This window comes from Pseudochaenichthys georgianus, chromosome 19 (assembly GCF_902827115.2).
Source record: "Pseudochaenichthys georgianus chromosome 19, fPseGeo1.2, whole genome shotgun sequence".
Taxonomy (NCBI): Eukaryota; Metazoa; Chordata; class Actinopteri; order Perciformes; family Channichthyidae; genus Pseudochaenichthys; species Pseudochaenichthys georgianus.
Genome location: NC_047521.1, coordinates 14,900,718 through 14,916,569, shown reverse-complemented (window position 1 = coordinate 14,916,569; position 15,852 = coordinate 14,900,718). Strand labels below are relative to the sequence as shown.

At 40.6% G+C, this 15,852-nt stretch overlaps 2 protein-coding genes across 2 annotated transcripts in view; one reads left to right on the top strand and one right to left on the bottom strand.

Annotated features, from left to right (window-relative positions):
- psme4b (proteasome activator subunit 4b) overlaps nucleotides 1–8,770 on the top strand; it is a 27,490-nt gene extending 18,720 nt beyond the window's left edge. Inside the window, 4 exon segments of the mRNA XM_034107114.1 lie at nucleotides 4,124–4,279; nucleotides 5,211–5,349; nucleotides 6,264–6,397; nucleotides 7,927–8,770. Coding sequence (XP_033963005.1) covers nucleotides 4,124–4,279; nucleotides 5,211–5,349; nucleotides 6,264–6,397; nucleotides 7,927–8,061 — 564 coding nt within the window. The 3' untranslated portion in view covers nucleotides 8,062–8,770.
- A 1,030-nt stretch (nucleotides 8,771–9,800) lies between these two features.
- chac2 (ChaC, cation transport regulator homolog 2 (E. coli)) lies at nucleotides 9,801–12,761 on the bottom strand. Its single transcript, XM_034107844.1, has 3 exons — nucleotides 12,391–12,761; nucleotides 11,792–11,827; nucleotides 9,801–10,336 (listed from the first exon to the last, which is right to left on the bottom strand). The coding sequence occupies exons 1-3, from the start codon at nucleotides 12,523–12,525 to the stop codon at nucleotides 9,941–9,943; spliced, it is 567 nt and encodes a 188-aa protein (XP_033963735.1). The 5' UTR covers nucleotides 12,526–12,761; the 3' UTR covers nucleotides 9,801–9,940.
- Between the last annotated feature and the right edge of the window lie 3,091 nt (nucleotides 12,762–15,852).

Genomic DNA, 15,852 nt, shown 5'->3' with positions numbered 1-15,852 from the left:
GGGAGAGGGAACGGAGGTTACGGCGGACAAGTGCAGGATGCGAAGAGATTAGTTTGTTATGTTGGAAAGGGGTAAAGAGAATGAAATGAAGAAGTGATCGGAGGTGTGGAGCGGGTTTACAGAGAGGTTAGAAGTAGCGCAGTTCCTTGAGAATATGAGATCAAGGACATTGCCAGCTCTATGAATTGGTGGGGACGGAGACAGTGAGAAAGCAAAGGTGGATAACAGAGATGTTAGTTCGTCTATCTTCCCCGTCTGGAGGTTGAAGTCTCCGAGAAGTACAGCGGGAGGGCCAGTTTCAGGGATGTGTGAGAGGAGATGATCTAATTCCTCCAAGAAGTCCCCCAAGGCGCCTGGTGGACGGTAGAGAACAACAATGGTTAATTGTATAGGATGGGTTACTGTGACGGCATGGAATTCAAAGGTGGAAGGAGTGAAGTTAGGTAGCTTGAAGAGGGAAAAGCTCCATTTGGGAGAGAGCAGGAGACCAGTGCCACCTCCTCTGCCAGTGGGTCTGGGTGTATGGGAGAAGGAATATGCTGTGGAGAGAGCTGCTGGGGTGGATGTGTTGGATGGAGTAATCCAGGTCTCAGTGAGAGCAAGGAAATCCAGGGTCTGCAGGGAGGCGTAGCCAGAGATGAAGTCAGCCTTAGGAACAGCTGACTGGCAGTTCCACAGGCCACCTGAAACTAGATGCTGGATCTCAGTGGAGCACGTGGGATAGACGAGAGCAGGCCGGTTATAGCGATTAGGAGATACACGGGGCCAGTGATAATTGCGAGAAGACACATGAACAGGAATGGAGAAAACACACATGATTATAGCATGAGGGGCTAGAAAGCTAAGGAAAAGAAAAATAAGACACCAGCGATACTTAGCTCAATCAGAGTAGGATTAGCCTCCTATTTGCCTCCCTCGTGACTCCCGCAGGACTCCAATGTCTTTGTCAGTCTTACTCCCGCAGGACTCCAATGTCTTTGTCAGTCTTCGGCTGTCTGACGCTGCCGCTGACGCTCAAGAAAGAGCTGCCTAAATGGACACCTGATTGCTGAGTTCTCACAGCTATGGTGCCACGCCCCTCTAATCAGTTAACTCTCAACAGCTGATGGGCGATAGCTGACAGGGCGTGCCTATTTAAATGCAGCCGAGATAGATACTGAGAGCTGTGAGAGTTTCACGTGACCAGATCTGAGATTTAAATTCTCTCAAAAGCGCCCTTTTTTCGGTACAGTAAATACAGAAGAGTTATATAGAGAAGAATAACTGAAATAGAGAAGTCTAGTTAAACAAGATTACTTACAGTGGATGCTGCGGCAACAGGTCTTGTCCGCACAGGGTCAGAATGCACACTGAGTTCTTGAGTTTTGAAACCGCTATTTAAATGCTTTCTAGCTGAGAGTAAAATAAAACAGGAAGTGAAACAAACAAAACAAACATGAACGTGACAAATACATAACAAACTAACATAATTGACGGGACACAACAGTACCCCCCCTTCTAGGGCCGACTCCCGACGGCCCAGGCTGCTCAGGGTGGCGATCATAGAAGTTAGTTATGAGTGTTTTATCCACCACGAAAGTCGAGGAGACCCAGCAACGTTCCTCAGGCCCGTATCCCTCCCAATCGACCAAGAATTAGCATCCTCGGCCCCGTTTGCGGACCGACAGAAGTTTCCTGACCGTGTACACCGGGCCACCATCAATGATCCGGGGTGGAGGGGGGCGTTTGGAGGGGGGAACCAGAGTGCTCTCTTGAACTGGTTTGAGTTTGCTGACGTGAAACTTAGGATGAACTTTCAAGGACCTGGGGAGTTTGAGGCGCACAGAGACAGGGTTAATGATTTTTGAGACTGGGAAAGGACCCACAAACCTCGGTGCCAACTTCTTGGAATGAACATAAAGAGGTAGGTCCTTGGTAGAGAGCCAGACTTTCTGTCCCGGCTTGTAGAGGGGGGCCGCACGTCTGTGACGATCCGCCGCTGACTTCATCCGGGTCGAGGTCCGGAGTAGCACCTGCCGAGCACCGGCCCAGACCCGCTGACAGCGTCGAACCATAGTGTGCGCGGATGGCACCTTGACTTCTTCTTCATTGGCAGGGAAGAGAGGGGGCTGATATCCGTTCGCACACTGGAACGGGGAGAGACCAGTGGCAGCCGATAGAAGAGTGTTGTGAGCGTACTCTACCCAGGTCAGATGATCGCTCCAAGTGGATTGCTTCTGGGACACGAGACACCTGAGGCAGGTTTCGAAGGTCCTGATTCAGGCGTTCTGTCTGACCGTTGGACTGCGGATGATAACCGGAGGACAAGCTGACGGTGGCGCCGAGGAGCTGGCAAAACTCCTTCCAGAAGATGGAAGTGAACTGAGGACCGCTGTCGCTGGGATGCTTGTGTGGGTGTGTGGTGTGTGTGTGTGTGTGTGTGTGTGTGTGTGTGTGTGTGTTGTGTGTGTGTGTGTGTGTGTGTGTGTGTGTGTGTGTGTGTGTGTGTGTGTGTGTGGTTGTGTGTGTGTGTGTGTGTGTGTGTGTGTGTGTGTGTGTGTGTGTGTGTTGTGTGTGTGTGTTGTGGTGTGTGTGTTGTGTGTGTGTGTGTGTGTGTGTGTGTGTGTGTTGTGTGTGTGTGTGTGTGTGTGTGTTTGTGTGTGTGGTGTGGTGTGTGTGTGTGTGTGTGTGTGTGTGTTTTGTGTGTGTGTTGTGTGTGTGTGTGTGTTGGTTGTGTGTGTGTGGTGTGTGTGTGGCACATCACCCTTTCATCCATTGCATTTCTTCACTTGTCAGTTGTTGTTCCAGCTCTCAACCCAACCACGTGGGCAGTTCATCACATTGGCTCTTTTTGGCTGCTACTTTGACAACATGGTTGCAAACGGTTTTGTTTTCATGCTGTTGATGCCAATTTTTTTTTTTTTTCTATAGTGAGTTGATGATTTCATAAACTAAGAGTGAGGTACATTTTCACCTCGCAAATTTTCCATCCAAATGAAGCAACATTTCTAAATCATTTTCAGACAAATTTGACTACACATGTTAGTGTTGTTAGATCTTATTGTCTTGTATTGTTGTACAGCACTTTGAATTGCCTTGTGTTGAAAGGGGCTATATAAATAAACTTGCCTTGCCTTGCCTAGTGATGACTCAAAATCTACTAGGATTAATAAATGTCCAAAGTGTCTTATTACGTTAATCCGACATAGAGCAATTGAGCATTGGAATAGAACATGTTGTTTCATAAGGCCCAATGAGAACAAACACGAGGCAGAATTTAAACAGGAAAGTGTAAAAACATGTTGAATCATTAAACATCTGATAGAATAAGAACAAGACACACCTCGTTTTTGTTTTTCTAAAAACAAAACAATGAGGTAGATACTAGCTGTCATCTTTTTTTAAGGAGGGGCCGCTTGGGCGTATTGTTGTTCATAGCCGTGGGAACATGTTTCAAATGGGGGGTGCTGTGGGGATGACACCAGGGCCGGTTCTGACACATTTTCTGCCCTAGGCAAGATTTCTGCTGGTTCATTTATATCTTATTTTACCAGTTAACATTTATTTATTTATCTATATTTTTTAATCTCTCCAGTTTTAAAGGATATTGTTGGTTTACTGTCCTAAAAGCTTATTAATGATTTATTATGATTCACAACCTAAGTAATAAATGAATTTAAACCCTTTATAAGGGTAGTCTCATTGTAAGTGGTACCGCATTTAGCTCAAAGGACCACCGTGCATAAACCTCACAGAGCTGCTAGCGTGTTTATGTGAGGGACTGCGGATGGAAATGAGCTCAAAGCTAAATCTGGCGCTGTTACGCTTGACACATTTTAATGTTTTATGTGTTCATTATTGTGCATTGTCCCTGCCAAATAAACGATTAAATGAAAAAAAAATGACTTAGTCACTTAGTTAACTGTTTCCCTGCTTTAGGCTTTTTCCACTCCAGCATGTTAGCATAATCATTGTTGGCATGTTTTACAATCTGACGTAAGCCTTTATTTCAAAGCACTGCAGCATCTAAGTGCAGGTTCACAGAGTCCCAAGCATGCCTCTAGATTATAAGCGTTGGTATGCCTAAGCTAGAACTTAAAGTTTTAGGCTACACAACAAATAAACTTCTCCCTCTTCTCTCTAGTTGACAGTCAGCAGATCATGGCATGCACGCTTCTCAGTACTGACCTACCTGCAGATCATGGTTTTCTACAACTTGTTTACCCTGCTCAGTGTGCCTGCTGCGGTGCTCCACATCCGAAAGCTGGTCATGCAGCTGCTACTTGATGAACAGCTTGAGGTAATGTATGTGCAAAAAGGCAGCAAAGTAAGGTTTAGTACAGCCATTGCCCCTCTGCAAGGTATAAATGTCAGAGGAAAATAAATGACCACTTATTGTCCCCTAGTTTTTCCTCAGTAAATCTTAATCCATCTTCTCTATTCACTGTTATTGCTTAAAAATAACCCTCTCCATCTCTGCTCAGCCCTTAATTTGTTTTCCTGTGTTGGTGCCTCTCTTTTTGGGTGGTTTCAGGGATGTTGATAAAGCACAATGGCCCTCTTTAAACTCCTTTGTGGCTGTAAATAATCCATAAGTAATATGAATCTTATCCCCCAAAATATATATTGGAAAATCCTATTAACTTTGACATTTAATCTCAACAGACTCATGTCTATTTCTAAAATGCAAAAAATCAACTACAGAATATATCTAATGTTATATTGAGAAAAATTATCTTTTGTACAATGTCCAAACTGGACAATTTTCTGTTGATCAGGATGAACCGGTAATAATCAATAAACACTAAGCTTTATCTGGGTTGTCTATTTTTCCAAAAGCAGTTGCGTATCTCATAGTATTTTGTAAACTGTGTTAGTGTCCAGCTGGTGAATGTTTTGTCTTTGGGTCATTGTCTATTTTAATACAGCAACCGTCACTCATTTGCCTATTCATAATGTATGCAAAGTGATGCAGCGATGTTCTGCAAGTGAATGTTACCTCCGCCTCCTCCCTATTCTCCCCCTGCTCTGCTCATCTTTGTCCCGTGTATCTCGCCTTACCCCGATCTCCTTGCACTCGCCTCTTTTAATAAATTGTTTATGCGTCTCTCGCCCTGAAACTGCCTCGTGGTTTCCTCCGCTTCCTTTATTTGTCGGTTCTGATCTTCACAGGTCTATTTCTTCTTTCTTCCTCTCTCATTGCTCTCCCTCCCCCCTCCTTCTCCCTGTAGGTGAGGGACATGGCAGGCACCACCCTCAGTGGTTTACTGCAGTGCCAGTTCTTCCCCCTGGACTCCAGTCTGCAGACAGAGCTCCAGACGCTGAGTCAGACTCGCCTCCCCAGGGCCAGGGGGGAGCTGGCCTCCACAGGTACACACACACACACACGCACACACACACACACACACACACACACACACATCGCAATCACACAATGAGGCAATCACAGTAATACTTGCACTATTACCCTTTCTTATCCAAGGGGAATTGTGAACCTTGAAATTGTAAGGTGTTTTTTAACTGTGTGTGTGTGTGTGTGTGTGTGTGTGTGTGTGTGTGTGTGTGTGTGTGTGTGTGTGTGTGTGTGTGTGTGTGTGTGTGTGTGTGTGTGTGTGTGTGTGTGTGTGTGTGTGTGTGGTGTGTGTGTGTGTGTGTGTGTGTGTGTGTGTGTGTGTGTGTGTGTGTGTGTGTGTGTGTGTGTGTGTGTGTGTGTGTGTGTGTGTGTGTGTGTGTGTGTGGCCTAGCATTACTATACTTGTGGGGACCTACATCTGTTTATACAGTCACGTGTGGGGACTCGCCTCCCTTATGGGGACAAATTGGAGGTCCCCATAAGGGGAATCATTAATTTTACGGTGAAGACTTGGTTAGGATTAGGGTTAGGGTTAGGCATGTGTTGGTTATGGTTAAGGTTAGGATAAGTCTCCAGGAAATGCATGTACTGTAAGTCAATGTAATGTCCCCTGAAGTGATGTGTGTGTGTGTGTGTGTGTGTGTGTGTGTGTGTGTGTGTGTGTGTGTGTGTGTGTGTGTGTGTGTGTGTGTGTGTGTGTGTGTGTGTGTGTGTGTGTGTGTGTGTGTGTGTGTGTGTGTGTGTGTGTGTGTGTGTGTGTGTGTGTGTGTGTGTGTGTGTGTGTGTGTGTGTGTGTGTGTGTGTGTGTGTGTGTGTGTGTGTGTTGTGTGTGTGTGTGTGTGTGTGTGTGTGTGTGTGTGTGTGTGTGTGTGTGTGTGTGTGTGTGTGTGTGTGTGTGTGTGTGTGTGTGTGTGTGTGTGTGTGTGTACAGATTTAGTGCGGCGCCATGCTGGAGTGCTTGGCCTCAGTGCTTGCATCCTGTCGAGCCCCTACGACGTCCCAGACTGGATGCCTCAGATACTCATGGATCTGAGCGACCACCTCAACGACCAACAGCCTATAGATGTAAACACACACACTCACATACAAACATCTAGCTCAACACAGTGTGAGCTGAAAGAATACAATTTCATTGTCCAATTGAGGAGAAAATGATGTCTTTGGTCTTACTTCAGGCATGAAGAAGACGTACAATATAACCTGTAGTGCAGAGTTTGAATAAAACATTAGTCGTGGCAAAAGTGAAAGAAATGAGAGAAGAAATACAATTGAATACAGTTAAAGAATATATTTGCCAGCAGAGGAATTTTTTGCACAATTAGTATTCTTTTCAGAAGCTTTAAAACTTCTGTAATAAAATGGTAGCTGTTGATTTTCTGCTGAATATTAATGATATAATATATTGGTTTCTTCAGGCAGACACTATTCTCAAAATCTGTTTGAGTTTGTCAGGCCACAGGCACTTCCTTTCTTAAAATCTATTCTAATCATTTAGTTTGAAGGCCATGATGTAAAATAAATGTCGTCATGAGAATGAGCTTCTCTCTTTTCTGTTCGTGTCCTTGTTGAGCCACCAACTTTTCACTCCAAACTTGTTTCCCTTTAAATAATTTCTTTGTGTTGGATTTTAAATGGATATATGTGGCAATTTAACATCAATAAATTATAACTTTCTCATTAGTTTTTTTATCAATGCAAATAAATGCTAGAAACATTGTCAGCTGCTGTTAGCTTCTACACTACATTTTACCCTGTGCCGTTTTTTTACAAGTTAAAACAGGAACTATTTACTTTGCAAGTCATACTTGTTGTTATGCCTCGTTCTTCTGTTAAACATGAAGGTAGCTCTTGTGTAAACACTGATAGTGGCTTTAAGCTCTTAACTTCTTGGCCTTTGAATAACTAATAAAGCAACAAATAAAGAACTATTACAATCCTCTTTATTGCAGGAGTTTAATGCAATAAAGACAATGTAATTAGTTGAAATGTCCTAATTTCGTAACAACCGCTATAAAGCTGCCACTCCAGTGATGGAATATTATAGTTCTCAATGGGATTCCCTACTGAATCTTTGAGGAAGCAGATATGCTGTGAATGTTTAAAAATAATTTGTGTTTTAAAATCCTTCATTGTAAGTCTTGGATAGAAATGAATAGAACATTTATTGTCTAAAATCCTGTTTATATTTGTATTGTATGATATATATATATTTGTCTCTAAACAAAAGTTTGGCCCTAAATGATATGTTACATCTCGCTAATCCAGCTGTCTTTTATTAACTATTTCTTAATCACTCAAAGTGTATGTATGACGTAACATAGACAAACAGATGTTACTTTTAATCAATAGAAATGCAACATAGTTGTCATGAATGTTAAGTGGATCTCAATTACTGTTTTATCTTCAGTTATCAAATAAAGCCAGTAAGTAAAAAGTGCAATATTTCCTTCTGAAATGTAGCAAGGTATATCGATTTGAGGTGTCTTGAAAGCCTATACAGTGTGTGAGATGGGCAAAGATAGACATGTCATTCATCCACAACAGTTGAAGTGTTCCCATGGTGTCAGTATGATGATGGTGTTTGTTGTTCTAAGATGACGGTGAAGAAGACCTTGTCGGAGTTCAGGCGTACTCACCACGATAACTGGCAGGAGCACCGGCAGTGCTTCACTGACGACCAGCTGCTGGTGCTCACAGACCTGCTGGTGTCGCCCTGTTACTACGCCTGACTGCCCCCTCAGATCCTCCACACACTGATCCAGCAGAAGAATAACTACAGCTGATGTAGTGTTGGGTTCCTCTGTGCAGCCTGTTCAAATGACGTCAGATAGTGTAGCAGTGTCTGAGGATCCTGTCTCTGGAATCTCACATGCCAAAGTTGGCCTTTAGAAAACCCGTCAGAAAAGCAGCACTGGGCTAAACGGGTTCTAATATTTAACTTACTTGGTGTGTTCATTTCGTCTCGCCAAGCAGCTTGGCAGCCATTATTTAAAGATAATCAGCCTTTAGTTGAATTGTTTTAATGTTGTGGAACATTTCACTGCAGTATGTATTGCTCTCTTTCTACCTTTAAGATACATTCAAATAGGTAATAAGTAGTAATCATATATGAGCATATAAACAAATGAATATGAAAAATTGTCATTATCATTACCAAAAACCTAATGGTAGTTTGACAGTTACAATTTAATAGTTATACAAATGTAAAATTTATCATGCAATGTGATAATGTTTATAACATATTACTTAATATATAAAGCTTAATATAATAATATATGATGTATTGATATACATGTATGCAACACTTATAAGTGTATACATATAATTATAACTATCACATTCCTACACAACCCACTGTGTTGTGTTATACTGTACAATAGCTCAACATTGGGAATGTCCTGTTTCCTGTGAATAAAGTCACGGCATAATTTGTAACAAGAGATGTTTTTTTTATTTTAGAGAAGAAGATTGAGCGTGGAATGCTGTGTTCTCCAGGGTTGATTGATCACTTGAAATACCAGCAGCTTGTCGGCGCACATTGATATGACATGCATGTCCACAGCAGATAGCTCTGTACAGAGACAGAGATCAAACACAGATGAGATGTCTCTCCCTGCACGGATGCGTTTCACTTATGTTGTGCAGATGCTGCCGTGTTAAAGAGAGACATGATCACAGATAGAGCTGTCATCGTTTTTATTCTGCATGTTGACTTTTTCTGATGCAGTACTGTTGACTTTGATATGTTCACTGTGCTGAGACGTGTGCTGGCAGAATGAGAAACACCATGGCTGTTCAGCACAATCTGGAGGAAACAATGTGTGCTTATGTGGCTGTACACTGTGATTAAAGCAGTATGATCATTCCAACTGCACAAAAACATGGATCTTATATCACCAAGAGAGATCAGGAAAATGTAGCATACAGTATTCATAAGCAGCTTAGACAAGATACTCTGGAAAGTTCTATGGGCATGACTGATGGGTTTTCCCAAGCCTAATATTGAATATGGTTTTAGCTATCTAAAAAAAAGATCATAAGTTGTCTGGGAAACCTTTCTTTCTTTACAGTGTAATTTTAATAATCTAAATAGCCCTTTACAATCATAAATCGGCATAATCAAAACGTGGTTACATCAGTTGTAGATATTTGTCATGAGATTTCTGTCTCTGTTGTTTTTATAAAGTGGCACAACAATCATACTGGAAAGTCATGCACTGCTTTGGGTTCTTTCATGAATTTACTACTGAAGTTACGTCCGTTCTACATTTCACCGAGCAGTTCACGCATAAATCACATTTTTATGTTTTAAAATGCACAAAATCAGACAAAATGTAATGTGTGTATGTAAATATATCCCCTTAAATATTTATCATTTTCATTAACTTCAAAGGATCTCCATAAACATTCAATGGAAGGAGTCATCGTACGTGTAGTCAAGCTTATTCAAAGATGATTTAGTGGCCAGCATATTTCAATACATTTTATTTTGACTGTATTGTGACATTGTAGTGTAACAATAAAAACAGACTTTGCCAACACATTTTCTGTACCCAACAAATATCCTTATCTCTTTTTAAACCCTGAGTTTTAAAAATATCATCCAAATTAACCTGTTTGAGTGTGTGAGTGTTTCTGCACACCGTGTAGTCTTTCTCTCACTAAAGTTTCTAGAGAAAACAGTTGTGTGTCTGAGTCCTCTGGCAGGATTGTCCTCATAGCATCAGCAAGCTGAAACAGGTACTCTGTGTTCTTCCCACTTGGACCGGAAGAGTTGACAATCTGATTGGCTATCTCCTCCAGGGGGGCGGGGCCGAGGTAGTCTGGATTGTCCTGAGAGCCGATGTAGAGCAGCGTCTGGCTGGGCGGCGCAGAGGGCGGTGGACGGGGGTGAAAAGTAACAGTGATGACCTGATAACCACCTTTTTCTCGATAGTCAAGGTAACTCTTCACTTCCTGCTCCCGGCCGGTCGGTAGCTTGTAGGCAACGCCCCAAACACACCCCTGAAGAAGAGTCGAAGAAGAAATAAATATTGATTGGCATATATAGAAAATAATGAAGTATAGCCACATTTAACAAATTTGATAGTATGACATTTTTTCAAACAAAGGTGACCGAATTCACAGGCTCAAGCTTTTAAATGACTTCTATGATAGTAAACTGACCATCTTATAAAGTTGGTCAGAAAAAACAATCAATTTGAAGACAATAAACGTTCACTTTAGGAAACTCTTAAAAGCATGTGTCGCTTTTATCTGACAATTCAGACCAGGCTATTAATGACATAGTAATCAAGGAAAAAGACTGCAGAGTAATACAATATAAAGATTAGTTGGTTACAACCTTTAGTAAAACAGTTTTTATTGGCATAATATTTTTATCACAACCTGTTTCTTCCATAGAATGATGAATTTGACCTTAAGATAATCATCAGTCTACTTTAAATGCATGGTTTTCTAGATGCTTACCATGGCGTTACTACATTACACACTCTATCTCTCAATCTCTTTCCCATCAACTAAGAAAAATGATCTCTTGGTCAAGGTCGGAAAACAATACACCGTCCTTTCACTGCCATTCAGCATGTTCAGCTTTGCACCACACAATGCATGTTTGCAAATATAAATATCCATAAAACTATGACAATCCACTGTTTCTTCTACAGTTTGATACAAACAGGAGGTAAGTGACTGCAACTTCAAAAAGTGAAACCCCATTTGAAAAAGTTTGCTGTTTTTGAAGATGTACTGCAAGTTTGCTGGCTCACACGCCTTTTAATTATACTTAATAACACCGCAGTAATTACGATCTTCAGATGGTGATATATTTTATTACAGTTTAATTAACATGAGATTGTGTTTGCTTTTCCACTTAACCTGACTAATCTTCTGATTAGTCAAATGTAAATGTAAATGTAATTAACGTAATAAAGATATATACCACTTTTAGAATGATTAATACTATTAACATTTGTTTTATTAGTTAGCTGATGCTATAAAAGGGTAAAGAGGTTATGATTGAAAGCTTTAATTGATAGCTGCTCCGAGTGAACATCGGGTCACTTTAAACTTCCATACATTGCTAATCTGTTCCAAGTGTACTGTATATCAAGATCTTTATATAGAGATGATATAACTAGTGATTCCTGTCCAAAACCAATTTTCTTATCAGGCAAAGATGATTGCTAACCGTTTGCCGGTCCAACTCCAATGTGACTACTTTCTGCCATTCTCTGCTTTGTGTTATTGCAAACTGACTGATTGCTTTTTGGAGTGTTGCTCTGACATAACAAGTCATCATGAACTCTGAGATAGTAGACATTTTCCTCCATTTTCTAGACAAAACACTTAATCGAGAAAGTAATTGGCAAAGTAATAGACAGTGAAATGAATCATTAGTCGCAACTCTATTACAGAGGAATGTATGGTACCATTACGTTTAGGAATGGTTGCTCTTACCTCAGGATCCTCCACCAGTGTCACCACCCGGCCAGGCTGTAAAGGACACACACAGAGGAGTGAGCACTTTAAAACAGCAGCAAAGTCACATGAGCAATCATATGACATAATACAACTTCACAGACAAAGGTACCAGTATAGTTCAGAAGAAATCTCATTTGAAATATTCAAAATATAAAGTTAGACCTGAGTAACAACAGCACAATGAGCTGCTGTTTGAGGTCTAACTCATTTTAAAATATGAAAATGTTTTGTGGATCTAACCTTAATGACAATCTCCTAAAACGTTCCTTCAGTAACTTAGAATGAGTAGTTACGGCAATATAACCTGCTGAATGTCCTGTGTTTTTACAGTATTAACAATGTCGACACTGACAAATATGCAGTCATAACTTTGAATATGAATCCATGAGTTACCGGTAACCAATAACCTTTCTGTAATGTATCCCATTATTAGACATTAAGAGGGTTTCTTTAATTTCTGCTTTGGCTTTTTGTGATAATACATCATTGAAGGCGACAGACATGGCAACATTGCATCAGTTATTTTGATTAGAAAAAGCTGTATATGGTTCCGAAAGACAAAAACGTACACTCACCTTACCCGGTATCCCCCGGTGATCGGTACTTCCCTGCCAAAACCGACGGCTGAAGCCTTTTATGTAGCCGATTCTCTTTTCCTCATAAGGGAAATCCACTTTCCATATAAGAGACCCGTACCCAAAAACCCACATAATAAGACCTTAAGATACCAGTCACTGCGAGGACAATATGTACGGTTTAAGCCGAGCCAACTGCCAACGCTGTAGTGCGGAGGCTACAACGAAGTCATAACATTATAATAATTGAAGTGTACGCCCTCAAAGTGTAGTGTTAGCTATTTTCAATTGCCATTACATGTATATGTGTCATATAAAGTAGTAACGCCCGCTCATTCAATACATGACCGCGGGCTATTTTGTCAAGTCATCTGCGTTACGTAATTCCACATACTTCCGCTTAATAACTTTCAGTATAAAGTGAACATTACGATTATATTATTATTTTTTAAACATTAACTAATTTAAGGGGTCGTCGGCAGCTTACCGCATAGCCAAGATAACTTTTGTATGGCATTTTGTTTTTGCACGCTATTTCGTCTCTTTGTTAGCATGCCTTAAAGAACGTCTTGCTTTTATTTTGAAGGCCAGTCGCCATTTGTACCTATTTCAGTATACAATCTAATTTGGACCAACCTTGTCAAAGCAGTCCATGTGTCAAACCAGATAACTCAAATACCTTTATCAATCTAATCCACACATGTTTTTGTATGCCTTTTACAAGTAAGCCAAATAACTATACAGTTGTGGTATGCCATCTTCTTTACCAAATAGGGCTGTATAAATATTTGCCTTTTTAAAATGTTGTATTTTACTTTATGTTTGGGACAGTAAAACATTTTTTATGTAAAATATGCTAACCAGACAATCCATAAATATTCTTGCCAGCCACTTAATTGTCTCACTTAGAAGCCTATTGCCTTTATTTATGTAATTAAAAAGTAATAACACATCAAAAGAAAATGTAGCTGACACTTTATTGAATTGCTGGCTTCTAAATTTCAATAATTTCCAATAAAGTATGAAATATTTTAGCTGAAAGGTTTAAATAATATTTTCATCAAAGTTGGTGATCTATTGATATATTTGGTATGATAAAGAGACTACAGTAGGATAATAATACAGACTTTACAACTGCATTGAAAGCAAGGAGGCTTAGCCTATTGATCGATGTTTTGCAAAGTCCTGCATCTTCTTATAGACAACCTTTCATATGTACACATGTATGTTCAATTGATGACCACTTGTGCTTTTGCATTGGTAAAAACAAAACCTGAACTTGTATAACACAGGAAATATAGCTTTATGTCTGGACACCAGAGGGTGCTGAGTCTCTATTTCCCCTCAGTGTTTTATTGTGTGTTCTCCAAAATAACATGCTCCTCATGTAGTCCGTGTGAGCACTGATTCAGAACCAAACAAAGTGGACAGCTACAACCTGGCCTGTAATGTCAGCTCCATGAACAGCAGCCGTGCTGATTCCTCTGCCTCTGAGAGAAGCTTGTCAGCAAATATCTTATGTAACCTACCAGCCTTGAGTTTAGAGAGGCCGTTTGTGGTTGAAATCCACAGCTGGACTGAAAAATGCTGCTGAGGAAACATCAGCCATAAAGATACTGTTATTCAAGACATTCAAACCAAGTCTGGTGCAGTGGAGCTAGTCACTATAGAGATCACCTCTGAGGTGGGAATATGGGTAAATGTGTGCATAAATAAACATAAAAATAAGGTCATAGCACTTCCAGTAATTAAAAGCAGCATTTTCCTTGCTGTGAAAAATACGAGCTATTTAAAGTGACTATAAAATGCTACAGAGCTACACAGAAGTGTTTTCACATGCTTAATCCTGCTCCAAATACCTTAAACTGTACGTACACATAACTTTAATCTCATCTATTTGTGGATAAACACCATACAGAGATAAAAAGTGAAAGAAAAGTGTGCATATTTTAGCAGCATGCAGCATTTCAAGCAAACAAAAAATGAAGGCAGATATAAACAGTCCCCTTTACAGTCTATTTGATTTCTAAGAAAATGAGCTTTTTTTGTTGTAGAAACATTCTACTAAGTGAATTCGGCAAATCTATTTGAAAAAAAAGGAAAACAAAGATGTTGAAGTAACTATGAAGATAATCGAGAGGAATAAATGGAAATAGAATGTGGAAAACATTTTGTCAGTAAGAAAAGCATTGTATGTCAAACACTATAATCTGAACAAGCCTTCAATTTTACAAATAAAATAATCCATATTATAATCCAATATGTATTCATGATGCTATCAAAAAGTCATAATTGCTAAACAATGAGTCAGTGTAAACATCTCAGTTGTTCTCCCATTCTTCATACATGTTACGTAAACTTTGCTTCTCATAAGCCTTCTTCCTCTCTGACAAGAACAACACACTCTCACTCCCTAAGCGTCCAATAGCGACGTTTGGTCAGTGTCCGTGGCGTCCAATTGTGACGCTCCTAGGCTCCTTCAGCGTCATAAAGGGACGCAAATAGCTTTCAACTGATTGCAATGTATTCCCATCTGCGTCGGGATTTGACGCTCATGGAAGCACGGCATTCGTTTGTGTCGGCTGCCCTTAAAGGTAATGTGAGCGTCCATTCCCATTGGATAACGGAGAATTGTCACCCGGATGTAAGTATTCCTCTTACTGTCGATTGATTTTACAGTGATATCTGCACTACTCATCGACTAAAAAGCACCAGATTATCCTTGTTAATTACACAACATTGATTGGCTTAAATTGTGTGCAATGCTTTTGTATTTTTCCCCTTCGATTCGGAGAAACAAATATTTGTTCTGAGTAAAGGATGGCAGAAGACACTACAGAATCCCCAACTATCGTTTGGACTACACCATGTGCTCTGTTTGACAAACCCCGTGATAGTCCTCAAGCTCTGTGATTGGAAAGTGTGCTCCGAGGGTTAAGCCGATTCTCGAACAGCACTTGAAATGGGATGGAACCACGGCAGACTGTCCAAAACTGGATTTGAACGGGTCCACCGCGTCCCAATTAATATTGGGAGTCATAACGTTACTTTGTTGAGAATGTGGCCATGTAATAAGCGGGATAATGTGCAGCGACTTGGTCATTATGGGGAAAAGAACACCTTCATGCCGATCTAGATCCCTCCGCTTCGCGTCGGGCTCCTGATCAGCCTGTCGGTGTTCTTTTCCCCATAATGACCGCGTCGCAGCACATTATCCCTTACATATACCCACATGCCAGCTAAGGTCAGAAGAGCTTTATTTAACAGCTGGACTTATGTTTGTGACCCCTGTGATAACATTACATTAATTGATAAGCCTGAAACATGCACTTGTCAAGGTTCAGAGGCACATTTTGCAAATATGGCAGTAGCCATCGATCAGCTTAAGATAAGATATATTTGATTGATCCCAAGTTGGAACATTTGCGTTACATCAGCATGTGTAACAGTTAAATATGCAGT

Excerpts from the sequence above, each read along its gene's own strand:
- chac2 (XM_034107844.1), bottom strand. The coding sequence starts at position 12,525 with ATGTGGGTTTTTGGGTACGGGTCTCTTATATGGAAAGTGGATTTCCCT. Across the intron at positions 11,828-12,390 it reads ACCGGGGGATACCGGGTAAG|CCTGGCCGGGTGGTGACACT; the intron begins GTGAGTGTACGT and ends TGTCCTTTACAG. Across the intron at positions 10,337-11,791 it reads CACTGGTGGAGGATCCTGAG|GGGTGTGTTTGGGGCGTTGC; the intron begins GTAAGAGCAACC and ends ACTCTTCTTCAG.